This window comes from Panthera uncia, chromosome D1, assembly GCF_023721935.1.
Source record: "Panthera uncia isolate 11264 chromosome D1, Puncia_PCG_1.0, whole genome shotgun sequence".
Lineage (NCBI taxonomy): Eukaryota > Metazoa > Chordata > Mammalia > Carnivora > Felidae > Panthera > Panthera uncia.
The window spans coordinates 6,498,949-6,523,013 of NC_064808.1; the positions used below are offsets into that span (position 1 = coordinate 6,498,949).

The 24,065-nt window shown below is 62.9% G+C and overlaps 1 protein-coding gene across 7 annotated transcripts; it reads left to right on the plus strand.

The window, feature by feature from the left end:
• Positions 1–5,333: 5,333 nt before the first annotated feature.
• On the plus strand, positions 5,334–23,564 carry CDC42BPG (CDC42 binding protein kinase gamma). 7 transcript variants are annotated; one of them, XM_049643268.1, is made up of 37 exons: positions 5,334–5,662; positions 8,330–8,421; positions 8,503–8,586; positions 8,949–9,044; positions 9,377–9,525; positions 10,083–10,176; positions 10,386–10,586; positions 10,723–10,971; positions 11,407–11,486; positions 12,313–12,410; positions 12,498–12,578; positions 12,873–12,970; positions 13,064–13,243; positions 13,538–13,630; positions 13,774–13,895; positions 13,972–14,044; positions 14,252–14,358; positions 14,446–14,560; positions 14,804–14,952; positions 15,045–15,133; positions 15,427–15,479; positions 15,565–15,663; positions 15,759–15,818; positions 16,113–16,218; positions 16,505–16,638; positions 16,723–16,862; positions 16,962–17,043; positions 17,723–17,939; positions 18,758–18,820; positions 18,934–19,533; positions 20,571–20,668; positions 20,751–20,835; positions 20,965–21,085; positions 21,223–21,340; positions 21,512–21,638; positions 21,760–21,845; positions 22,872–23,564. In XM_049643268.1, the coding sequence occupies exons 1-37, from the start codon at positions 5,503–5,505 to the stop codon at positions 22,926–22,928; spliced, it is 4,656 nt and encodes a 1,551-aa protein (XP_049499225.1). In that variant the 5' UTR covers positions 5,334–5,502; the 3' UTR covers positions 22,929–23,564. The 7 variants fall into 7 exon arrangements, with proteins under 7 accessions (XP_049499225.1, XP_049499227.1, XP_049499230.1 ...); XM_049643270.1 differs by having other exon boundaries at positions 21,515–21,638; XM_049643273.1 differs by having other exon boundaries at positions 15,568–15,663.
• Positions 23,565–24,065: the final 501 nt, after the last annotated feature.

The window sequence follows — 24,065 nt, forward strand, 5'->3', positions numbered from 1 at the left end:
CCCATTTCACAGCCAGGAACCTGAGACTCAGGAGGACTGGGAAAGCAAGCATAGAGGTGTGGGACTCAAATGCAGGCTGCCCAACTCCAGAGCACGAGCTCTCGAAAGTAGCCTTTAAATGTTTGTTTTGGGGTGCCTGGGGGGCTCAGTTGGTTAAGTATCCGACTTCGACTCAGGTCTTGATCTTGCAATTCGTGAGTTCGAGCCCCGCATCGGGCTCTGTGCTGACAGCTCAAAGCCTGGAGCCTGCTTCGGATTCTGTGTCTCCCTCTCTCTCTCTCTCTCTCTGCCCCTCCCCCACGTGTTATGTCTGTCTGTCTCATAAATACACATTAAAAAATTAATAAAAAAATAAAAATATTTATTTTGAGACAGAGAGAGCCCAGGGGAGAGGCAGAGAGGTGAGCGAGAATCCCAAGCAGGCTCCGCACGGTCAGCGCAGAGCCCGACTCGGGGCTCGATCTCATGAACCTCACGATCTCAGATCATGACCTGAGCTGAAACCAAGAATCAGACGCTTAACCGACTGAGCCACCCAGGTACCCCCAAAAGTAGCCTTGAAAAAGGAAAAGCTCACAGCTCGCCGTGCCCCCAAATATGAGCTATAGACTCGCGTCTGAGAAACCCACACTGGAGGTTAAATGCTGTCACTCCAGCCCAGGGCCTTGAAGGCTCAGTTAAGCGTCTGACTCTTGATCTCTGCTCAGGTCATGATCTCACAGTTCGTGGGTTCCAGCCCCGGGTCAGGCTCTGTGCTGACAGTGCGGAACCTGCTTGGGATTCTTTCTCCCTCTCTCTGCCCCTCCCTCCCTCTCTCTCTCTCAAAAATAAAACATAAAGGGCGCCTGGGTGGCTCAGTCGGTTAAGCGTCCAACTTCGGCTCAGATCAGGATCTCACGGCTCGTGAGTTCGAGCCCCGCGTCGGGCTCTGTGCTGGCAGCTCCGAGCCTGGAGCCTGCTTCCGATTCTGTGTCTCCCTCTCTCTCTCTCTCTCTGCCCCTTCCCTGCTCGCTCACACACACGCGTGCTCTCTCTCAAAAAATAAACATAAAAATTATAAATAAATAAGACACAAACACACACCAGCTGAGAAAGCACACAGAAGTCAGGCCTCGGGTCAGACAGTCCCAGTTAGAATCCACTCTGCCACTTTCTGGAACTCTGCCTCTCCTCTCTTGAGACTATTTCTTCCTGCGCCAAATGCGATGACCCCAGCTTCACAGAGGTGGGGGCCCCTGGGGTACCAGCTCCATTGACCCACCGTGGTTGATCGGGGTGGGGGGGTGTGTGGTAAGAGTGGGTGCAGGGAGCCTAGCACCCCACCCAACTCCCAGAACAAAGCAGGCAGGACCCACCCTTCCCTGAAGCAGCTCGCAGACGGGGTGGCGCCCAGGGGCCAGAGGGACGGTGGCCAAGGGGGCTCGGGGCCTGGCTTCCTGTGCGCCCAGAGGGATTGATAATTATAAAACCACGTGGGGCTGCAGCCGCCGTGGAGCGTGGGAGCCCCTATAGCGTGTTGGAGCAGCACCGACAAGGTTTTTGGAAGGAAAAACCAGGATGATGAAATCACCATATGTCCACCCATTTGGAGCTTTGGACTTTTTAAAGGACACACCCCTGGGGTGCTGGGGAGGGCGGGAGAGCGGGCATGTGGGGCTGCCAAGACTAGCTCGGGGAGTGGGGACCCTCGACCCGACCATCTCTGTCAGGCCTTCCCCCAAAGCCACCCCAATAGACACACGGTGAAATGGAACCCGAGTGCCCGAGCCGCGCGGCACGGCTTTCTGTGAGCTCTGCCCCTCCCCCCCCCTCCCGCCAACCCCAACCACACTCTCTTCCCATCAGACGCGCTCCAGCGACATCGGTGGCCATTCTGTGTACCATTTGCCCCTCACACCCGAGCTGGGCGGTTCTCCCTTGGGCACAGACGGTGGCCCGGAGAGGGACTTGCCCAAGGCCACATGTCAGTCAACAGTAGGCATGGCTGTGTGACCCCGCAGCCAGCCTCTCATCTGGGGAAGGAGTGGGTCGCTGCTTCTGCCGGGGCCAAGGGCAAGGGCAGTCTGCCACTCTAGCGAGCCCTTCAGGACCGTCTGCCGAGAGCGGCCTCCTGAGCGGGTCGTCCTCTGAATCTCACTCGACCTTGGGGAAAGGGGAGCCACGGACCAGGCTTGGGACGCCCATGATGTGGCTGTGAATGCCAGAGACCCTGGAGCCTGTCTCTCGCTTCCGGTCCCCTCCCAGACCCAGAGGGCTGTGCTCTGGGGGTGGAAGAAGCTGGGTTCCCTCCCACTCACCTGGGGCCTCCTTACCCGGGCGGCCTCTTTTCCCTGATAGGCCTGGGTCTCACCATCCAAGGCCCTTCACAGAAGACTATGTCAAGTTCACTGCAGTTCGGTTTTCCTCGCCCCTGTCCCCGGGATCTGGGTGCTTCGCCCTGCCCTTCCCCAGCCGGGCACCGGCCTGGAACCTGGATAAGGAGGGAAATCTGGCACCACCCCCCTGCCCCCTCCCCAGCCTCAGGTATTACTCGATTAAGGGAGGGTAATAATAACCCCTCCTTGTGAAGATAACAGATCCACAGTCACTTTGAAATGCTAAGGAGCACCATAGGAGTGTAAGGTGTTATCGAGGTGATCTGTGCCCCACAAGGCTGGGTGAGAGATAGTGCCCGCACTTCAGTATCAAAGGGACTCACAGGGGGAAGAGGTTATGAGGGGAACAGGTGCCCCTGCCCCGGGGCGGGCCTCCCGCAAGCAGTGACCAAGAAGGCAGTGGGAAGCGGGGAAGTGGGGGGGGGGGTCTCCTCTTCAGACTCATCCGCTGAGCTGGGTCAGGATCCCGGCCCCCACACAGGGCTCCCTGGGACAAGGTCTCCGTGGCCCTGGTGGTCCGGCTCACAGAAGCTCACAGACCCGGATCTACTGGGGCAAAGCAGCGCCTCGTGCAAGAACTTGCGACTGTCAGGGCTGGAGGACAGGATGCTTGTGGAGGCTGGAGCGGGAGCTCGGGGCACAGACGGAGCCTTGAGGGGCTTTCTGACCTTGGAGCTGCAGGGGAGTGGGCAGGGCAACCCACCCCCTTTTGCAGACAAGGAAACTGAGGCTGAGAACAAGGATGTGACAAAAGCAAATACAGGACCAGATAGAATCAGGTACCAGATGGGCTGGGAGTGCCGAGTGCCAGTCCCAGCTCTGCCCCATGCAGGCCTCGGCAGGACTCAGTTTTTGCTGCGTGGGACTCAGTTTCCCCTCTGCCTGTGCTATGTGGGGACGGAGACTTTTTTTTTTTTAAGGATTTTTATTTTTTTAAAGCATTCTTCTTTCTTTTCTTTTCTTTTTTTTTTTTTTAAGTTTATTTATTTTTTAGAAAGAGAACGCGAGCAGGGGAGGGGCGGGGAGAAAGGAACAGGGAGAATCCCAAGCAGGCTGCATGCTGTCAGCACAGAGCTGGATGCGGGGCTCTAACTCACAAACTGTGAGATTGTGACCTGAGTCAAGAGTCAAGAGTTCACTTAACTGAGCCCCCCCAGGCACCCTAAGATTTTTATTTTTTTAAAGCAATCTCTACACCCAATGTGGGGCTTGAACTTACAACCCCAAGATCAACAGTCGCATGCTCATCACAGCCGGGTGCCCCTATGGTGATGGTTTTTACAGGGACCCCCCCAGTTAATGGCAGGAGTTCCTGGCATTCGGGTCACCATAAGGTGGGCTGAGCCAGCCAGGCCCCCCTGTGGGGATGGAATCTTAAGGGCGTGACGATAGCCTGAGAATTCAGCATTCCCAGAGGCTTAGGGACTTGGCCAGAGGTCACACGCAGCAGAGTGATCCGGGACCCAGAGGCCTCACCCAGTGGGCCCGTGACTGCTGGCCCCTGGGGGCTGTGGCGGCCTGGGGGCAGGGAGTCAGGGTGTCCAAGGGCGGCAGCGGGAAGTAGCCCATCTTCCCACCCAGGACACTTTCCCTCCCCCCTACTCTTCTAGGAGATGGGCACTCGGTCCTGTCCTGGGCAGCTGGCCCTCCTCTGGTCTCTGGCGCCCCCCTGTGGCCTGTAGCGGGGCAGGCCCCACCCCTGCCCTGCCCTGCCCTGCCCTGCCCCCTGAGGAGGGCCCAGAATGCTTCAGGTGACAGAACACCACCAGCCCCTGCTCCCTCCCAGGGGACAGAGGCAGTGAAGAGATCCCCAGATCTGGGTTTGAATCCTGCCTCCCTTCTGTCACCTGACTGACTTGGGTGAGACAGCCTACTCCATTTCACAGACGCAGGGCACAGGGAAGCCACAGGGCAGGTCTCCCAGGAGACCAAAGGGGAGACGAGTCAGAAAGTCCCCTGTGTACCGCCAGGGAGGCTCATTTCGGCTCCAGAGACATTCACGGGGCGCCTCCTCCCTCAACCTGACCGTCTGGACTCCAGGAGGTCTCAGTCTGAGGGGGGAGGCAAATCCCCAAAGAGCTCTTTTAATGGAAGAACTTGTTGTCTAAAGCCACTAAAATGCCCCACCCTTTGATCCCTCCTCTTGGACGGGCCCACAGTCCCATGGCGTCTGGTCCAGCCCAGCTGGAGACAGCTGGGCAGAAATCAGAAATGCCACTGGATAGAATCAGGCCCTCCCCTCAACCACCTCCTCCAGCCCGGCTTCCACCTCTCCTTGGCCTCCGTGTTCCAGGCCGGCCGCAGGCCTCGCTCTCGCCTATGCTTAAAAAGCCTGTGGTGGAGTTGCCAGCCCAGCCCCACTCCAGGGCTTCTCCATTCACCTTCGTCCTTCCCAAGCCTCAGTATGTCCATCTGCCAAATGGGTGTAACCATCCCTGCCTCGCCTACTTGCCTCCCTAGTCCGCTGTAACGACACAAATAAAATGAGATCAGAAACTAGCGAGGTTCCCCCCCTACCTCTTGCGGAGGGGATTGGGGGAGGGTGTGTGCCAAGCGCGGCCGGCATCCCAGGGAGAGAGGGGACTACAACTCCCATCCGGCTCCGGGGTCGCGGGCGTCTCCAGCCCCCTTTCCCAGGGGGTTGAGGGAAGTTGCACTGCCCCGGGCATCCCCCACCTAGGTTAGGGGCCGGCGAAAGCCCGGTAGGGCTGGCTCTGGGGCCACGCGGAGACCTAGGTAGCCTTCCCGGCCCCGGGGGGGAGACCACCCCCCTTGGCCCGGCCCAGTCAGTTTACTCTTCGGGACCCGCCCCCCCACTTCCTGGCCGAGGGTTTGGCCCGCCCCCGCGCGCCTCCGCCCTCCCACCTTCACTTCCAGTCGCGTCTCCCATTGGCCGGCGCTCACCTGCCCGTCCGTCGGGGGGGCGGGGCAGAGGGCGGGGCGCGACGCCCAGGTGTGGGCGCGCAGGAGGCCGCAAAGGAAGGTGACAGCGGGGAGGGCGGGAGGGGTGGGGGGAGGCCGCGCTAACGACCCGCGGACGGACGGACGGACGGACGGACGGACGGACCGACGGGCCGGCATGCGGGCGGCCCGGCTCTAGCCCGGGTGCGGGGCTCCGGCTGCAGCTATGGAGCGGCGGCTGCGCGCGCTGGAGCAGCTGGCGCGGGGTGAGGCCGGCGGTGGCCCCGGGCTCGACGGCCTCCTGGATCTGCTGCTGGGGCTGCACCACGAGCTCAGCAGCGCCCCCCTCCGGCGGGAGCGCAACGTGGCGCAGTTCCTGAGCTGGGGTGAGTGGCCCGGGCTGGACCGAGGTGGGGTGGTCCGGGGGACACCGCGCCGGGACCCTCTCCCACCCCCGCCCCCCGCGCCCTTCGCCCCCAGACCCTCCCGCAGGGAGCTTCACCGCCACGGGTTCCCCGCGCAGAGCCCGCACCGGCCCCGACACGTGCCACCGGCCCCTTTGGGCCCTCCCAGCTAGCTGCGCACCTTCCCCTCGCTCAGATTCACGCACACTCCTTCCCACTGACAGAGCCTGGCGTGTGTGCACAACACACAACTTACACGGACACACACAAACTTGGTCCCAAGTATAGACCCCAGACATGTGCTGCAGAGTCGCGTCAGGGACTCCTGGCTCACATGTCATATACCTCATGACCCTTGAGAACAAACAGTCACACACGCAGAGCCTTGTGTGTGTCACCCACCGACACGCATGCTTCCTCAGTCTCCCACGTACCACACAGACACACGCAGATACATACAGCTCAAGGAGAGATCCAGGGAGCCCCCACTTCACCCGGAAGACCACCGGAGCCACACTGGCCATTGCATTATACACTTGCCTGCCTCCACTCACAGATCCGTACGCACTGCCCGCGTGGCAGACGTTCCCACAAACACACACTTCTATGTCTCCGCATGCAAGACCACCCCAAACTGGGCACCGGCACCAACCTCAGCCCCTTTGTCGGTGCGAGTCGCTGGCCAGGCTTCCTGAGGTCTATTTCCCAAAGCCGGGGCGGGGGGGGGGGGGGGCCGGCTGGGGGTGGGTCTGCACCCCTTCCAGGTTGACTCATCCGAGTCGCCGGAAGTGGTGACCTGGAGTAAACCTCAACCCAATGTGGGCACCCTCACCAGCCCCAGGCCTCCCTGGTTATGCCTGGCCAAGCCCGTGGAGGAGGGCTGACGGGCCTGGCCTGGAGAGCGGGGTGAGGCAGGTGTTTGCCCAGTGGGTGACGAGCATCCCCAGAACTCCTTAGCTCTGGGCAGGTGCAAGGCCTGGCCTCGGCATGGTCGGGGGCCCGTGAGACATGCCGGTGAGCTGGCCCCCAGCCCAGCCCTCTCCTCCAGGGTGAGGGCAGCCAGGAAGCCCCTGCCTCTGGTGCCTGCCACTGTCCCCGGGGACTTCTGCACCTTATCTTATTCACGTGTATCTGACAGTGTTGTCATCACCCGCTGTGACGCCTACGCGCGCGTGCGTGTGTGTGTGTGTGTGTGTGTGTGTGTGTTTGCACACACATGTGCTCCTCCCTGCCCGCCTCTGGCATCCCTGCCTGGGACCCCAGCATGGGGGCCTGTCTGTTGACATCTCCCGAGGTAACTGGCAGGGCGGTGACTCACTCTGCCCCTGCTCCAACTTGTCCCTGCTCCTGCCCAGAGCCCCCATTCCTTGCGGCAAGGCGAGGGGACTGGGCAGCCTGTCCCGGGAGCCTGGGTCCTCCTGACTCTAGGCCCCAGGTTTTGGTTCCCGTCTGGCGGATTGGGAGCCACCCTGGCCTCAGTTCCCCCCTGGAGCCCGCGGTTGCTGCTCCCCAGCTGCACACACAGACCTGGGAAAGAGACAATTAATTTGTCACGAGGTTTCCACACCACCCCTGCTGCAGGGGTTCTGCCTGATAAACCTGTGGAGCAGCTCTCTGTCCCACCCACAGACCCGCCCAGCTGGCAGGGAGTTTACCTGCTGGCAGGGGGAAACTGAGGCGGAGAGCCAGTCTGCGGCTACCCCCGCCCCCCCTACTGGTCACTCTTGCCTCCCTAAGTTTCCAGACTCCAGTTCCCTCCCCCAGGCCTGTGGCTTCTCCAGGCCTGGAAAAGGCCTGGGACTGGCTGGAGATGCCTCTAAAGGGAGTATCAGGGACTGTGAGAAGAAGAGCTTCTTGGCCAGGTGAAGGCCAAGTCCAGAGAGGGAGGCAGGGCCTAGAGTTGTTGGGCTGGTCAGGCCTGGAGGAGATCTCGAGTGTTTACCCCTTCAGGTGCCAGCGTCAGGCGCCAGGGAAAGGTTTTTTTGGCTCTGTTCTTGAGTCTTGTGAGAAGCTAGGCAGACCTATTTATGCCTCCAGACTGAGAAAGCCCCACACAGGGAGCCCAAAGTGTGTCCTCCCAGGGCCCTGCAGCACCATATCTGACCTGTCCTCTGGGGCTGCCCCAGGCCTCACTCCCAGCCAGGTACCTCTGTGCCTACAGGGTCCCAAGACCAGGGCTCACAGCTCCCCAGTGGCAGAGAAGCCTCTCTGGGGACAAGGAATGTTGCCCGTCCAGTTTCCCAAGACAGGCCCAGGCCTGGTCCTGATAGGCGCCAGGAACTGGGAGCCGAGGGTGGGAATGGTATCCCCTTCCTCCCCAGGGTGACCTGGTCAGCCAGTATCCACCTGCAGGCAGGGAGGGATTACCAGTTCCATGGGCCCCTGGGATGAGGCCGCCTAGAGTCTGGGGACAGGGGTTCAGGGAACCGTTGATTTGGGGAGGCCTGGGGGCCAGGTGGTCAGCAAAGCCCGGACCCCCACCTTCCACACTTCCTACTCATGACCGAGTGGGCTGCAGCCCCTCTCAGCCCCTTGGCCAGAGGCCGCCCCTGCCCCCGGTGGGGGTTGCGGCTCCCGCTTTTCCCCAGGTAAGAGAGGGAACTGGGGCCTCCCTGTAGGTTCCCTGAGCCCCACTCTGTGTCCCCTCAGCCGGCCCCTTCGTAACGAAGGTGAAAGAGCTGAGGCTACAGAGAGATGACTTTGAGATCTTGAAGGTGATCGGCCGAGGGGCCTTCGGGGAGGTGAGCAAAAGGCACGGGGTAGGTGGGAGGAGGGGGTTCGCACCCAGGCAGAGCTGACCCCGGTGCCCCCTGTGGCCTCAGGTCGCCGTGGTGAGGCAGAGGGACAGTGGGCAGATTTTTGCCATGAAGATGCTGCACAAGTGGGAGATGCTGAAGAGGGCCGAGGTCAGTGTGGGGTCCGATGGGACTTGCGCACCCTACGAGTGGGTGGGGGGGGGAGGGTGTGCTGCCAGTGGGGCGTGCAGGGCATGCTGGGGAAGGGGCCGGCCTGGCCCCCGGGACGGGAGAGGATCCAACCACCAGCCTCCCCTGTTGCTTCCCCACAACAAGCCTTTCTTAGAAGCTACTGTAGTTCCCATTTTCCTTACCGTAACACTGAGGCCCAGAGCCATAAAGCACAGGCCGTGGCTCACCCGGGCAACTTCTATCCAAGCTCCTAGACTTACCTAGTCTTCCTCCACCCCCTGAGCTGGTGAGGAGGGCTTCCTGCGCTCTGATCCCACCCCCGCTCCCCAAACCTGCTGCAGACTGCCTGTTTCCGGGAAGAGCGGGACGTTCTGGTGAAGGGGGACAGCCGCTGGGTGACCACTCTGCATTATGCCTTCCAAGATGAGGAATACCTGGTGAGGATACTCAGCGAGGGTGGGGGCTGTTGCCCGGGAGCAAAGGAGGAGGGCCTTGGGTGCCAGGGGAGCTGGGTCCAAGGAGAGAGAGACCCTTCCTACAGGGACCAAGAGGCTTCCACTGGCCACCCCTTGCTGGGCCCGGAGCCCCTGCCTGAGCTCTGCTGGGAGCCAGCTGCCCTAGAGCTGCTTGCTGGGAGATGGTCTTGTCTTTCCAGAACCCCTCGGGACCACGAGGAGGTGGGTGGGAGGCAGGGCCCTGGGGCAGATGCCCCCCACCCTCCTCCCTGTCTGATTCTTGCCCCCCCCACTCCCCCCCCAATCCCATCCAGTACCTGGTGATGGACTACTATGCCGGTGGGGACCTCCTCACTCTTTTGAGCCGCTTTGAGGACCGCCTTCCGCCCGAGCTGGCCCAGTTCTACCTGGCTGAGATGGTGCTGGCCATCCACTCTCTGCACCAGCTGGGCTACGTGCACAGGTGAGGCCCCCGAAGCCCCTGCTGCCCCGACCAGCCCCTGGGGAAAGCTCTAGAGACAGCTGAGAGTTGTTGAGCACACTCACCAAGCCCTATGCTGGGTGCTTCATGTGCACGATGCCTTTGAATCCTCAGGCCAAAAACCTCACGTGATGGGCACTGCTCTTGTCCCCACTTTACAGATGAGAAAGTCAGGGTTAGCACAGGTAAGCACCTGGCTTGAGGTGAGCCAGCCGGTGGGCGCCCGGGTCGTGGTTTGCACCAGGCAAGTCTGACTCCTGTGTCCCCCACGACATACGCTGCTGCCTCCGTGGCTCATCCTTATGGGTCCCTTTTCTCCACTAACCACCTTTTTCCCTCTTGGCACCCAGGAGGCCTGGCCACCAGCCTTCCCCCTCCCATGTACATGCACACACACTGGTCTTGTGGACTCGCAGGAACCCGTGTGACAATATACACGCTGGTGTGTGCATGCGCCCATGCACTCATACCCCGGAATGTGCCAGAACACACATCTACACACACAGGTCAAGCCCCGCTCTCTCCCTGTGCTCCCTCAGGGATGTCAAGCCGGACAATGTCCTGTTGGACATGAACGGGCACATCCGCTTGGCTGACTTCGGCTCCTGTCTACGTCTCAACAACAATGGCATGGTAAGACCCCAGAGCAAGGGCTGGGGACACCCGGCCTGGAGAGTTCCCAGGGCTGGAAGGAAGAAGGCCTGGGTCTAGGCCCCAAGTGGGGTCACCGGGCCAGCTAAGCCTTAGAGAGTTGGGGTGTCAGGCCCAGGCTTGGGCCTGTGGTGAGGGGCCGTCAGCTCTAGCCAAGCCCAAGGTTGTTCTCGTGGCTCCCCCACTCCTAGGTGGATTCGTCAGTGGCAGTAGGGACACCAGACTACATCTCCCCCGAGATCCTGCAAGCCATGGAGGAGGGCAAGGGCCACTATGGCCCACAGTGCGACTGGTGGTCACTGGGAGTCTGTGCCTATGAGCTGCTCTTCGGGGAGACGCCCTTCTATGCTGAATCCCTGGTGGAAACCTACGGCAAGATCATGAACCATGAGGTCTGGCCGCCAGGCTCTGGGGTTCTGGGAGGGCAGCAGAGTCCTGAGTCCGCGCGGTTGGTATGCCCGCAGGTGGGGGTGGGATCCTGTACACCCACCTGCACCCCTCCACCCCACCCCCCCCCCCCACCTACAGGACCACCTGCAGTTTCCCGCGGATGCACCTGACGTGCCGGCCAGCGCCCAAGACCTGATCCGCCAATTGCTGTGCCGCCAGGAGGAGCGCCTGGGCCGCGGGGGGCTGGATGACTTCCGGAACCACCCCTTCTTTGAAGGCGTGGACTGGGAGCGGCTGGCAACCAGCACTGCCCCCTACATCCCTGAGCTTCGCGGGCCTGTGGACACCTCCAACTTCGATGTGGACGATGACACTCTCAACCATCCAGTGAGTTTGGGCCCCGCTGCAGGAGGAAAACTGCCTGCCCCTTGCTGGCTGTGGGAAACCCCCAGAGGTTCTCCAGAGCGGTTGCTGGGCCTAGGATGACGCCTTCACACCCCAGAGGCTCATGGGAATTGTGGTTCACCTGGGCCAGTTCACCTCTTCAGAGGTGGGTTGTGACAGGTGAAGGTCGTTTGACCTCGAGTGTCATTCTGTGAGCCAGAAGTCTTCCAAGGAGACTCCTGGTAGCACCTGGGAGGCCATGGCTGCAAGGGCTCATGGGAGTTGTAGTCTGTTTAGGTGGGGGCCGCGTCACCCACCTCGGTTCCATTCTTAGCAGGTAGAGGTTGGCACCCCCAGTCCCGGGGAGTCTCCTGGGTCTTGAGCCTCAGCCAGGAGCTATGCCTGTTGAGTCTGACGCTCCTTCCCCTCCTTCTGCAGGGGACCCTGCCCCCACCCTCCCACGGGGCCTTCTCGGGCCACCACCTGCCATTTGTGGGTTTCACCTACACTTCGGGCAGGTGAGTCTAGTCCTCGCGTACCTAGTAGGAGGCTGGGGGCTGCCTGGCCTGGAACCTTGGGCGGGTAGCCCACTGGGACCCTGGGAAAGGGGCTGAGTGGCCTGCCTGTTGCCTGGATGTGACAGGTGCTCAGGAAATGTGCTCTGAGTCCTCAGGAAGACAGCCCCCGTGTCCTGAAATTGTGGCGAAGCCATGCCTATGCCCCCTGTGGGACCTGTCCTGCATTTGGCCCTTAGAGTACCCTCTACAGCAGGCTGAGAGCATCATGAACTTGGAACCAGAGGCCTGGAGTTGAAAGGGCCCCTCCCAGCCCCCCAGCCACACTCTATGCCTCTGTAAAATGGGTGGGATGATCTAGTTCCATTTGAGGGGCTGGCCTGAGACCGCAGCGAGGTCTTAGGTGAGGAGGTGTTCTGAGGTGGAAGCAAATGTGTCTTGACCTGCACTCTGAGCACCCACCGTGTGCCAGGCACGGGGGCAGCTGGCCCAAATCGCTAAGTTCTCTTCACTGTCCTTGGAAGAGGGCCTGTTATCACCTCCAATTTCCTGTGAGGAAACTGAGGCTCAGATATGTCAGGTTCACAGCTTAGAAGGGCCAGGGCTTGAACCTAGGTCTGGGGGGGCCTTGGGGCGCTGCCCACAGGTATTCCGGGGGCAGGGCCTGGTCCGGTTCGTTTCTTCCACCACAGAGCCCAGGGCTGGGTACAGAGCTGGGGCACGGTGGGTGTTTCTTGGATGAATGAATGACCGACGCAGGAGGACGGAGGAGCCTTCGGGGGGCGGGGGGTGGGGTTTCCGCCAACATGTGTGGCCCTGCTCTCCCCAGTCCGGGCCCTGAGAGCAGCTCTGAGCAGCTGCCTGCCCTAGAGCGGAAGCTCCGTTGTCTGGAGCAGGAGAAGACGGAGCTGAGCCGGAAGCTCCAAGGTACCGGGAACCAGCTGGAGCAGGGTGGGGTGGGTCTGACCCAGGACTAGCTACTCACCTATGGGTGCCCCCCCACCCCGCCCGCAGAGGCCCTGCAGGTGTCCTCAGACCATCGGGAGCTGGAGCGGCTACAGAAGGAAGTGCAGACTCTGCGGCACAGGCTGTCAGGTACCCGGCCCCCCACGCCACCCCGTCCCCCCCCCCCTCCCCCCGGCCCCTCCCCCCAGAGGCTGAGCTGCTTTCCCAGCACACCTGTATCCAACCCGGGTTCCAGTCCTGGCCCTACTCCGTGGATGAGGTGTGATCTTAGGGAAGCACCTTAAACTCTCCGAGCCTGCACATAGAAAGTGAGCCAAGGAGACCCGCTCCCCGGGCTGTGGTGAGGGCTGTGGGAGATGCCGCACGCGGAGTGCCTGGCTGAGGCCGTCAGTGCACGTGGGCCTCAGTGACAATTCCTGGCAGAGACGCCGAGGGGCAGCAAGGCTTCCTTATCCCAGACGGACGGTGGTAGCCCAGGCCGGGACTCGGACCTACGGCGGGAGAGAGACCGGCTCCTCCGGGTGAGGGCCTGGTGGGGTGGCTGAGCGGCCCAGGGCTCCACGGTGAGGAGGTCCGTGCCCTGACGCCAGGCCTTGCCCTCCGACCCCCCCCAGGAGCTGGCCGAGGCTCAGGCAGGGCTGCAGGCCCAGGCAGGGGAACTATGCAGAGCCCAGGAGCGGCAGGAGGAGCTGCTCCAGAGGCTGCGGGAGGCCCAGGAGAGAGAGGCAGCCACGGCCAGCCAGACCCAGGCTCTGAGCTCCCGGCTGGAGGAAGCCCAGGATACCAGCAGGAGGGTGAGTGATGGGGATGGGCGGGGACGGCAGGAGAGCACTGCCCCCTGTGAACTCCAGTGTGGCCGTTGGGGGCCCAGGGAGCCCAGTGCTCAATGCTGGCCACACCACGTGCCTCTGCGCCTCCACTGGGGCTGGCTGAGGCCTGTGCGAGCGGATGACGGTAGGGTGGGCCGGGCCGGAGCTCCCCTGCCTGCGTTCCCGCTGTGCCTGGTGGGGCCCGAGAGTCTGTAGCGAGGCGGGCAGAGGGGTGGGATGGACAAAGTCAGCAGCGGCCACCTCTGCACCTCGTCACAGCTGCAGGCCCAGGTGGCCACCCTGTGCCGGGAGGTGACACAGCTCCAGAGACAGCGGGAGCGAAGCATTGAGAAGGAATCTTTGAGGGTCAAGGTAGTGAGGTCTCACCCCCTTCCAAGTGGCGCTTCCCTTGGCCTGACCTCCTCCGGGCTCTCAGGGCCAGGCCTTTGTCCCGGGGGTAGAGTGGGCCACAGCTTCTCAGGCCCCTGCCCTGACCCCTCTCCGTGTCCCTCAAGACCATCCACGCCGCCTCTGAGACCAACGGCACGGGGCTGCCCGAGGGCGGGCCTCAGGAAGCGCAGCTGAGGAAGGAGGTGGCCGCCCTGCGTGTGCAGCTGGAGCAGGCCCGTGGCCACGGGTGAGCCGGGCGGCCCGGGCGGGGTGCGGGACGGGGGCCTGAGCCGGGGGCCGTCCCGTCACTCGCTCTTCCCCAGGCTGAGTGGGAAGGAGGAGGCCCTGTGCCGGCTCCAAGAAGAGAACCAGCGGCTGAGCCTGGAGCAGGAGCGGGTGAGCACGGCAGACGGAGGGCAGACGGACCGACGGGCAGTGGGACGGATGTGGGGAGCCGCCAGGGTCTCCGAGCAGGCTGTGTCCCCAGCCCCGCGGCACCCGCAGGTGGCCGGCGAGCCATGGCGGGTGAACGGGGGTGGACGCGGGCGGGGCTCGGGGGTGCCGGGCCCCCGGGGGCTGACCCATCTTGCTCCCGGGCCCCAGCTGGTAGAGGAGCTGGAGAGGGAGCAGCAGAGCAAGCAGCAGCTGGAGGGTGAACGGAGGCAGACGGAGAGCAACTGGGAGGCCCAGATTGCCGACATCCTCAGCTGGTGGGTGCCCGGGGGCTGGCGGGGAGGGGCTGGGCCCAGGCGAGGCTGAGGGCTCAGGCCGTGACCCGGAGCCCCCTTCCCAACCAGGGTGAACGATGAGAAGGTCTCAAGAGGCTACCTGCAGGCCCTGGCCACCAAGATGGCCGAGGAGCTGGAGTCCCTGCGGAACGTGGGCACCCAGACGCCCCCCACCCGGCCGCTGGTGAGCCCCGGAAGAGCCCCGGGGGAGGGGCTGGCAGCAGCCTCACGTGGCAGGTGGGGACGCTGAGTCCACGGAAGATCAGTGACTCGCCTGAGCTCACAGCGGGGTCAGGGGCCAGTCTAGGATCTTGAGTCTGGCCGGGTGGTGTGGACAGTCTGGCGGGAGAGGCCTCTGAGGCTGCCGGGCGCCCCATCCCCGCCCCGGACCCGGGGGCATCTCACGCGGGCGCCCCCTGGCCGCCAGGACCACCAGTGGAAGGCACGGCGGCTACAGAAGATGGAGGCCTCGGCCAGGCTGGAGCTGCAGTCGGCGCTGGAGGCCGAGATCCGGGCCAAGCAGAGCCTGCAGGAGCAGCTGACGCAGGTGCAGGAGGCCCAGCGGCAGGCCGACAGGTGAGGCCCGGGCCAGGCGCTGCACGAAGGGGCGTGGGACCCGCGAGGCGGCCCGTGCCAAGCCCTCAACCGGTCCCGTCCCCGCCCCGCAGCCGTCTGCAGGAGGCCGAGCAGCAGAGCCGGGGCCTGCGGCAGGAGCTGGCCGCGCTGCGGGAAGAACTGCAGGCCCGTGGGCCGGCGGGTAAGTGGCCATCTGCATGCCCGTCCTGGCGCAAGTCCCCCACTCGAGCCTCAGGGTTCCCCGGGGGGTCCCCCGCCAGCCTCACGGGACCGTGGAGATGAGAGTCCGTGGCTCTCTGTCGCCCAGCGCTTACTGAGCACCCGCTGTATGCGTACCCACCGGGGCCTGCTGTCATTTCTCCATTTTACTGAGGTGGAAACGGAGGCTCCTGCCGGCCCCCAGTTCCCCAGGAACAAGCGTTAGGGCTGGGCCAGGGACCCCCAACCCCGGTGACCCGTGCTCTCTGTTTGTAGACACTAAGCCCTCAAATTCCCTGATTCCCTTCCTGTCCCTCCGGAGCTCAGAGGTAAGAGGGCCTGCAGGGGCTGGTTGGGAGGAGTCCCGGACAGAAGCCAGGGGCCTTGATTTCCACCCTTATCCTCAATCCCCAGAAGGATTCCACCAAGGATCCTGGCATCTCAGGAGAGGCCCTGAGGCCCGGTATGGAGCCCGAGCTGAAGCCAGAGGGCCGCCGCAGCCTGCGTCTGGGGGTGAGGACGGGCGGGAGTCCCGCATTTGGGGGGCCGGGCCCCGCCTTCTGCCTGTGCCCCCCTCACCCGTTTGCTTGCCCCTCCCCCCCCTGCAGGCTGTGTTCCCCAGAGCGCCCGCTGCTGTCACCACCCCTACAGAAGTTCCTCCCGCAAAGGTCCGCACCTAGAGGGGCGGGGCGGGGTGGGGGTACCCAGCCATTCTGCTGGGTCTCCAAGGACCTGCTTGAGTCCCTCTACGTGCATTAGTCATGGCTGGCAGACCACCCTGGGGACAGCAGCAGTGGCAATGAGTCTGAGTGCTGTGACAGACTCACTGGGGCTGGGTTCACACTGCCACTGGCTCATTCTCTGGTCCCACCTGACACTTCAGGGTGGCCTCGGGGGTTGGATGCAGGGCCCTGGGAGGCCGTGGTCAGGCATGGGTAACGAGCGTGTCCCCCTGTCCCCAGCCCGGCTCACACTCACTGCGGCCCCGGAGCTTCCCATCCCCCACCAAGTGTCTCCGCTGCACCTCGCTGATGCTGGGCCTGGGCCGCCAGGGCCTGGGCTGTGACGGTGAGACCCCCCACCCCCACTCCACCCGCACGCCTGCCTCCCATGTGCCAGCACCCAGTCCCCTGGAGGACGGAATGAATGGCCCGGATCCTGGCACATGCAAGCCTTCCTCTTGGTCTGGGCCTCATCTCCCGTTGCTCAATTTTTGTGGTTTTTTTCTCACTTGACGGGGAATTGGTGATAGTCCAGGAGTCACCACAGCCTCATGGAGGCGGGAACCCGAGTCCTGGTTCCAGGCTGTCCCCACCCAGCCTCACACCATCTGCCTTTCCTGCTTTCTCCACAGCCTGTGGTTACTTCTGTCACTCGGCCTGTGCCCCCCAGGCCCCGCCCTGCCCCGTGCCCCCTGACCTCCTCCGCACGGCCCTGGGAGTGCACCCCGAAACGGGCACAGGCACGGCCTACGAGGGCTTCCTGTCGGTGAGCTGGGGCTGGGGAGGGGGAGGCTGGCGTGGGCGGGCCGAGAGCCCGGCAGGCCCCCCCCCATGCCTGCCTTTCCCACAGGTGCCACGGCCCTCGGGGGTCCGGCGGGGCTGGCAGCGGGTGTTCGCCGCCCTCAGTGACTCCCGCCTGCTGCTGTTTGACGCCCCTGATCCACGGCTCAGCCCGGCCAGCGGGGCCCTCCTACAGGCGCTGGATCTGAGGTGGGTGCCAGGCAGTGGCCGGGGACGAGGGATGCGGGTCTGGGGGAGGGAGGCAGCCAGGGGAAATGTGACCTCTGACCAGCTCCATGGACCTCCCAGGGACCCTCAGTTCTCAGCCACCCCCGTCCTGGCCTCTGATGTTATTCATGCCCAGTCCCGGGACCTGCCACGCATCTTTAGGGTGAGTCCGCCTCTGTGTGGCCCTACTGCAGCCCCTTCTTTCTGTCTCCTTCTCCGTGGCTGCCCTCTTCACACACACACATATGCCACCTCCGTCACCTCCACAGGGACGGCCGTGGTTGCCTCCATCCCACAGCGTGGTGCACTTTCTGCACGCGAAGCTGCCCGATCCCGCTGGCCTAGGGCCCTTCCGTGGCTTCCCATCACCCTCAGGGTGCTCCTGACTGTGGCCTTGAGGCCTCACATTTCTGACCCTGAGCCTCTTTCTGCTCTGGACACACCTTGCTTTCTCCAGTTCCCAAAGTGCCCTGTAACCATGGCCCCTCACATCCTGTTTCTGCTGTGCAGCCCAGGCCAGCCCCCAAGCTTCTCCCCGACCTGGATCATTCCTGGTGACTCCCCTCATCCCTGGGGCACTGGCAGAAATGTCTCTTCCCCTGGGGGGGCCATCTTTTACTCTTGGCCCGGGTTGGGGATGCCCCGTCCTTCTCCCGCCACGGCACTGGTTCGGGGCCTGTCTGACCACCCTGCTCCGTCTGGCTTATCACCCGCTGTAAGATGGCTCCTAGCGCTGTGCCCAGCAGCTCACGTTGGTGCGAACAAGCATCATCCGGTGGAGAGCAGGAGGGGGATGTCTGGCTCTCGGCCCACAGCCCTCCAGCCTGAGTCCCTGCCCACAGGTGACGGCCTCCCAGCTGACGGTGCCCCCTGCCATGTGCAACGTGTTGCTGCTGGCAGAGAGTGAGGCTGAGCGGGAGCGCTGGCTGCAGGTGCTGGGCGAGCTGCAGCGGCTGCTTCTGGACACGCGGCCAAGGCCTCGGCCTGTGTACACGCTCAAGGAAGCCTATGACAACGGGCTGCCCCTGCTGCCCCACACGCTCTGCGCCGCCATCATCGGTGAGCCACATGCCGAGGGGGGCATCGCCCTGGGCGTGGTTCTGTGGGCAGCCTTAGCTAGGGGGCGGGGGGCTTGGCTTCTGCCACTCCATTTCTCTGTGCCTCAGATTCTGCTTTTTCTAAATAAGTCTTGAGTGAGTTGAAAAGAGCAAAGGCTCTAGCAAGAGACAGAGGAGGGTTCCAGTCCTGGTGCTCTTACCGGCAGCGGGGTGGCCACAGGGAGCCTGGAAGCAGCCGAGCCTCACGCGGTCTCCTCTGGGGAGACCTCCGTGGTGACAGCCGGAGAAGTGAGGGAGCAGTGCCTCCTGGCTTCCCCTGGCAGTGGCCGGAGCCCCGAGCCAGCGCCTGCCCTGGAGAGCTGGGGCCTCCCCCTGCACTCAGAGTGGGAGCCCCAGGAGAGACCGTGTGGCTCCTCAGGTCCTCTGTGTCAGTCGGGAGCTGGGGGGGACGAGGGCATTTATTGAGCAGGGACCGCGGTGAGCCGAACACTCACCCTGCATTGCTTCAGCCTCAGAGCAGCTCTGGGAGAAAAGAACCATTACTGTCCCCACGTTACGCGAGGAGAAGCCAAGGCTCTGAGCGGTGACACGACTTACCCCGAAGCCCACAACTCAGGGTGGGGGCCTCTCACCTGTGGGCCTTCCCCATTAGAGCCAGCCCAGACTTTGAGAGAGAAGCGGCCAGGGATGCAGGGACAGTGGGATGGCCATCCCTGTGTCCTCAGGAGAAACTGAGGCTCGGCAAGGACAGGCGGACTGCCTGGTCTCCGGCTGCCAGATGACCTCCCCGACCCCTGATTCTCTCCCTCCCTCTACTAGACCAGGAACGGCTTGCTCTGGGCACCGAGGAGGGGCTGTTTGTGATCCACCTGCACAGCAACGGTACGGGCCAGGGTGGACCCGGGTGGGGGTCAGCCCCGGGGGGGGAGAGAGGAGGATGGGCACGGGGCTGTTGTTCACCCTGCTGGTGACGCCCTCCCTCGCCGACCCCGAAGACATCTTCCAGGTGGGCGAGTGCCGGCGGGTTCAGCGGCTGGCCGTGAGCCCCACCGCGGGCCTTCTGGTTGTGCTGTGCGGCCGTGGCCCCAGCGTGCGCCTCTTCGCCCTTGCCAAGCTGGAGAGCGCGGAGGTGGCGGGTGCCAAGATCCCCGAGTCTCGAGGCTGCCAGGTGCTGGCAGCCGGGTGCATCCTGCAGGCCCGCACGCCCGTGCTCTGCGTAGCCGTCAAGCGCCAGGTGCTCTGCTACCAGCTGGGCCCGGGCCCGGGGCCCTGGCAGCGCCGCATCCGTGAGCTTCAGGCACCGGCACCCGTGCAGAGCCTGGGGCTGCTGGGCGACCGGCTGTGCGTGGGAGCAGCCGGGACCTTCGCACTCTACCCGCTGCTCAACGAGGCCGCTCCCTTGGCCCTAGGGGCCAGTCTGGTGCCCGAGGAGCTGTCACCATCCCGCGGGGGCCTGGGCGAGGCGCTGGGCGCCGTGGAGCTCAGCCTTAGTGAGTTCCTGCTGCTGTTCGCCACGGCCGGGGTCTACGTGGACAGCGCCGGCCGCAAGTCCCGCGTCCCTGAGTTGCTGTGGCCGGCGGTGCCCACGGGCTGGGGTAAGGCCTGTGGGGGGCCAGCTTGGGCGGGGCCTGGCACCTACGGTGTGTCACACGTGTCAGAGGAAGACAGGGTCCTCCCGCCTGACCACACCCTGCTCATGCTCCTCCCCCAGCCTAAACTGTCCTTTTTATACCTGGCAAACTCTTAATCACGTCCAGCCCCAATGCCGCCTCAAGGCCTGGAGTTGGAAGGCTCTCCATAAATGACCACCATGATTTCTGTCATCGTCATTACTGCTTTCATGCTCCTTACCCCGCCTTCCCCCCCATCCCTGGCCCTTTGTTCCTCTTTGCTCCCCCACCTCTGTGTTCAGACCTCTGCCCTGCTGCTCTTAGCACCTTCCTATAATGACTGGCTTGGTACCGGGGCGGGGGGAGACTGCAGAATGGGCTGGGCCTAGTTTCTTCATCACATCCTGCACCCAGCCCGGGGAAGCACACCCTAGGGGCTACGAATGTTTGGGGGAATGAATGAGTAAATGAACGAACGAACGAACAGGGCAGTGAGGGAAACCAACACATTCACAGGTAACTGGTGTGGTGGCGTGCTGGCAGACGGGGACCGGGCTCCCTTCGTGACCCGCGGCTCTTCTGGCGTTGGGCCTGTGGATTGGGCGTAGCGCAGACGCAGTCGGTGGGAGTGGGAATCAGACTGCCCCGGGGCCAGTTCCCAGCTCTCGCTCATCACTGGGTGACCTTGCCCATTACTTAGCTCTGGGGTTACATTCCATCATCTGTAAGTTAGGGATGATGGTCCTACCCGCCCAGAGTTGTTTGAGAAATAAAGGGGAAAAAATACGCCAAGTGACTACAACTATGCCCGGCATGCGAGTGCTCCGGGACTGTGATCTCTGATTTGTTGCGGAGGTTGGGTGGGGCAACCTGGAGTCTTCAGAAGAAGGTCCTCTGGGTGGGCGTGGAAGTTACTGTGCTGTGGCTGGGCACAGGGTGTTTCCGTGACACGGAGGAGGAAACAAGCCCGCGGAGGTGCCTGACTTGCCAGGGGCTGCACATCACAGTGTCCTGCCCTGCAGGTTATGCAGCCCCCTACCTGACAGTGTTCAGCGAGAATTCCATCGACGTGTTTGACGTAAGGAAAGCAGAATGGGTCCAGACGGTGCCACTCAAGAAGGTGAGGGCCTGCCCAGATCCCCCGGCCCTGGACTGGGGGTGCAGTCGAGCAGCGCGGCTGACCTCCGTGCCTGCCGCCTCAGGTGCGACCCCTAAACCCAGAGGGCTCCCTGTTCCTCTTTGGCACGGAGAAGGTCCGCCTGACCTACCTCAGGAACCGGCTGGCAGGTAGGAAGTGCGTGGGCACGAGAGTACGGAGTGTGCGCGCGTTCGCGGGTGCATGTGTGACCCTGAGCTCCAGCTGACGGGGACCCTGGGGCCTTGTGAGCACCGTCCGGCTCTCGGCTGCTCCCACAGAGAAGGACGAGTTCGACATCCCCGACCTCACTGACAACAGCCGGCGCCAGCTGTTCCGCACCAAGAGCAAGCGCCACTTCTTCTTCCGCGTGTCGGAGGAGCAGCGGCAGCAGCGGCGCAGGTGCGCGTGCGCGGCGCGCCGGCGGGGCTGGGGCTCGCGAGCTGGGGACGGGGCGAAGCACGGGGGCGTGTCCGTGTCGGGAGAGGGCGGGGGAGGCGTCCCCTTCGCCGCCGCCCCTACTCTCCCTCCGCCCGCAGGGAGTTGCTGAAGGACCCCTTTGTGCGCTCCAAGCTCATCTCGCCGCCCTCCAACTTCAACCACCTGGTGCACGTGGGCCCCACGGACGGGAAGCCCGGCGCCAGGGATCTGCCCCCGGTGAGTTCTCCGGGACCAATCACAAGCGTCCCTGGTGAGGCTCAGCCAATCACCGACCTTTCCGACACGCCTGCCCCAGTCGCAGCCCCCTGCCTCCCTGGGACCCGGGACCTCCGCGCGTCTAGCCTGGGGGGTCCCCTGCGGTCGCAGCCCTTCGGTACTGTCCCCCAGCAGGCTCCAGGAGGGAAGGGCCGAGGTACCCGCGGCTCCGGCCCGCAGCGTCCCCACAGCTTCTCGGAGGCCTCGAGGCGGCCAGCCTCCGTGGGCAGCGACGGGCTCCCTGGAGACGCGGACGCCGGTAAGGACAGCCCCGCTGCTTCCATTGCCTCGATTTCCCTCCCCAAAGTTTACACCCCCTTTGGACGCCTCAAATCTGACCTTGGATTTTTGTCCCCTTCCTCATCCTGCTCCTGGAGCAGTGAAGAGGAAGCCTTGGACCTCTCTGTCCAGTGAGTCCGTGTCCTGCTCCCAGGGATCTCTGAGCCCCGCAGACTCCCTGATTCAGGTGAGCCGGTGGGGGCTTTTCCCTCCTCTGTTAAAGGACAGGTAGTCCTGTTCTGTGCTAGGCCCACCTCTGGGACCTGAAGCCAGAGAACAGGCTGAGCCCATCCCCGCCCTGGATCCTAAGGGAAGCAGACTTGCCCCACAGTGGGGCCCCAACAGAGGCCTAGAGGCAGGTTGGCCTAGGTGGAAATTTTGGCTCTGATGTCCTAGGCACACGTGTGGCCCTGGGCGAGCTGTCCAGCCTCCCTGAGCTTATTTCACCTATAAAATGAGGTTATTATTTCAGATTATTACATAAGTGATGGCTGTATGAGGTGATGATTACTTCAGCGGGGTGCCTGGCACATGGGGGGAGTGCCACCGAAGGGGAGCTCTTTAGAGGCCCAGCCTGAGGTGGAGGGATCAGAGGAGGGGGGAAGGGGAACAGGGGACAGGGGAAGGAAGACGTAAGAGGAGCTGGGAAGGCTCCCATGCACCCTCCAGCCACATCTCCACCGTCACCCTGGCTTTAGCCACACCAAACCACTCCGATCCCCAGGGACTTGCCATATTCTTCCACACCCTCAGGCTCTTGCCCCTGCCGTCCCCCCTGCTTTGAATGTCCTTCTATTAACATTCAGGCCACCCTCAACGCTCTGTGCTAATACTGTCCTAGGGCCTCCCTAGGGCCTGTGCCCTGCTCCCTCCACCTCTCCGTGTCAGTCCTTCTGTGCTGTGACTTTCTTCTGCATACTAGCCCTCCTCCCCCAACCACGGGCTCCTTGAGACTGAGGTCAAGTTTGTCTTTGCCTAACATAAAGCATGTTTGTTGGTTGATGAAGAATGGAGTAAAGTAAATGAGCAAAGGGACTTCGATTTGGGCTTAAGGGATATTAAATTGGAGCTCCCCAAGTTCTTCTCATGTAGCCCTACCCCGATCTCATACCTCCTCCAAGGGCCTCCCTGCAGCAGGTGATGGGTCGGGGGAAGACCTCTGGGAGGCACTGGTCTGGTGAGGAAAGGGTCCTTCCTTCTGTTTCCCCTCCAGGTCTCAGAACGGCCCCGGAGCCTGCCCCCAGCCCCTGAATCAGAGGGTTCCCCCTGACACCCTCTGGCAGGGCCCACCCCAATCCCAGGACTGAGACACATGAGTGAGCAAAGAGCTTGAGGAATGCCATGCTCCGGCTGGCCCGGGATGTGTGGAAATTCGGACTCAGGAAGGGCCTGGGCTGGACAGCGACTCAGAGGCTGGCCTGGGTTCCCAGGACCCAGGAGACCTGACTCTGAGCCATCATCCTGCCTTTCCCCTCTGCTCCCGGCCCCTACCTTTGCTAGCCACTGGGAATAGAATGGCCCCCTTTTCTGCCCTGGGGGCCCCTCTGCCCCTGGAGTCCAGGGGTAATTGTGCCAAAGTTCTCCTTCCCAGTGTCAAGCCTCAGGAAGCCTTAAGCAAGAGTCGGGGTGGGGGTGGGTCTCTGGCGGCAATCTGGGGTCTTGGCAAGGCACTGTCCAGCCCCCAGGTGAGGCCGAGGTGGGGCATATCACGGCCTCTGCTCAAGGTTGCGGTAGGAAAGACGGATTCTGATCCAAAGGAAAGGAGGGTGGGGTGCCTGGCCGGCTCAGTCAGTAGAGCCTGTGACATCTGATCTAGGGGGTGTGAGTTCGAACCCCATGTTGGGTGTAGAGATTACTTAAAAATTAAAAAAAAAAAACAACTTTTTTTTTTTTTCAAAGGAAAGAAGGATAGACAAGGAGCAGGGAAGATGTAGGTGAAGGAGGCTGTAGGTGAAGAAAGTGAGAGAAGGAAGTAGAAAAGACAGTGCTAGTGGCTGGCAGGAGGAGGAGGAGGAGAGGGAGGGGGAGGAGGAGGAGGGGGAGGAGCGGGCAGGGGAGGAGCAGTGAAGAGGAGCAGAGAGCGGATGGGAGCTGAGAGAAGAACACTGCTGATAGACTGAGGGGCCTTTCTCTCTGGGGAGGAGCTCAGTGGGGTTGGGAACAGAGAGGGGCCCTGTGAGCCAAATGACGTTGCATCTAATCCGCCTGGGGTTGGGGGGGGGGTGGGCGGGGAGATCATTCCTAGACAGGGACAGGACAGGGAGGGTATTTATAAAGGCTACTTGGTGGGCGATGGCACCTGATGGGGGGCCACTGGAGGGTCTCCAGGCACACTCTGGCCCTTCCCAGAAAGGGGGGTGGTCCTTTTCCCCAAAGCCTCCACCACCTGTGTATTAGGGGATCATAG

Coding starts and splice junctions, on each gene's coding strand:
- CDC42BPG (XM_049643258.1), top strand. CDS start 5,503: ATGGAGCGGCGGCTGCGCGCGCTGGAGCAGCTGGCGCGGGGTGAGGCC. Junction 8,422..8,502: donor GCCGAGGGGCCTTCGGGGAG/GTGAGCAAAAGG, acceptor CTGTGGCCTCAG/GTCGCCGTGGTGAGGCAGAG. Junction 10,587..10,722: donor GCAAGATCATGAACCATGAG/GTCTGGCCGCCA, acceptor CCCCACCTACAG/GACCACCTGCAGTTTCCCGC.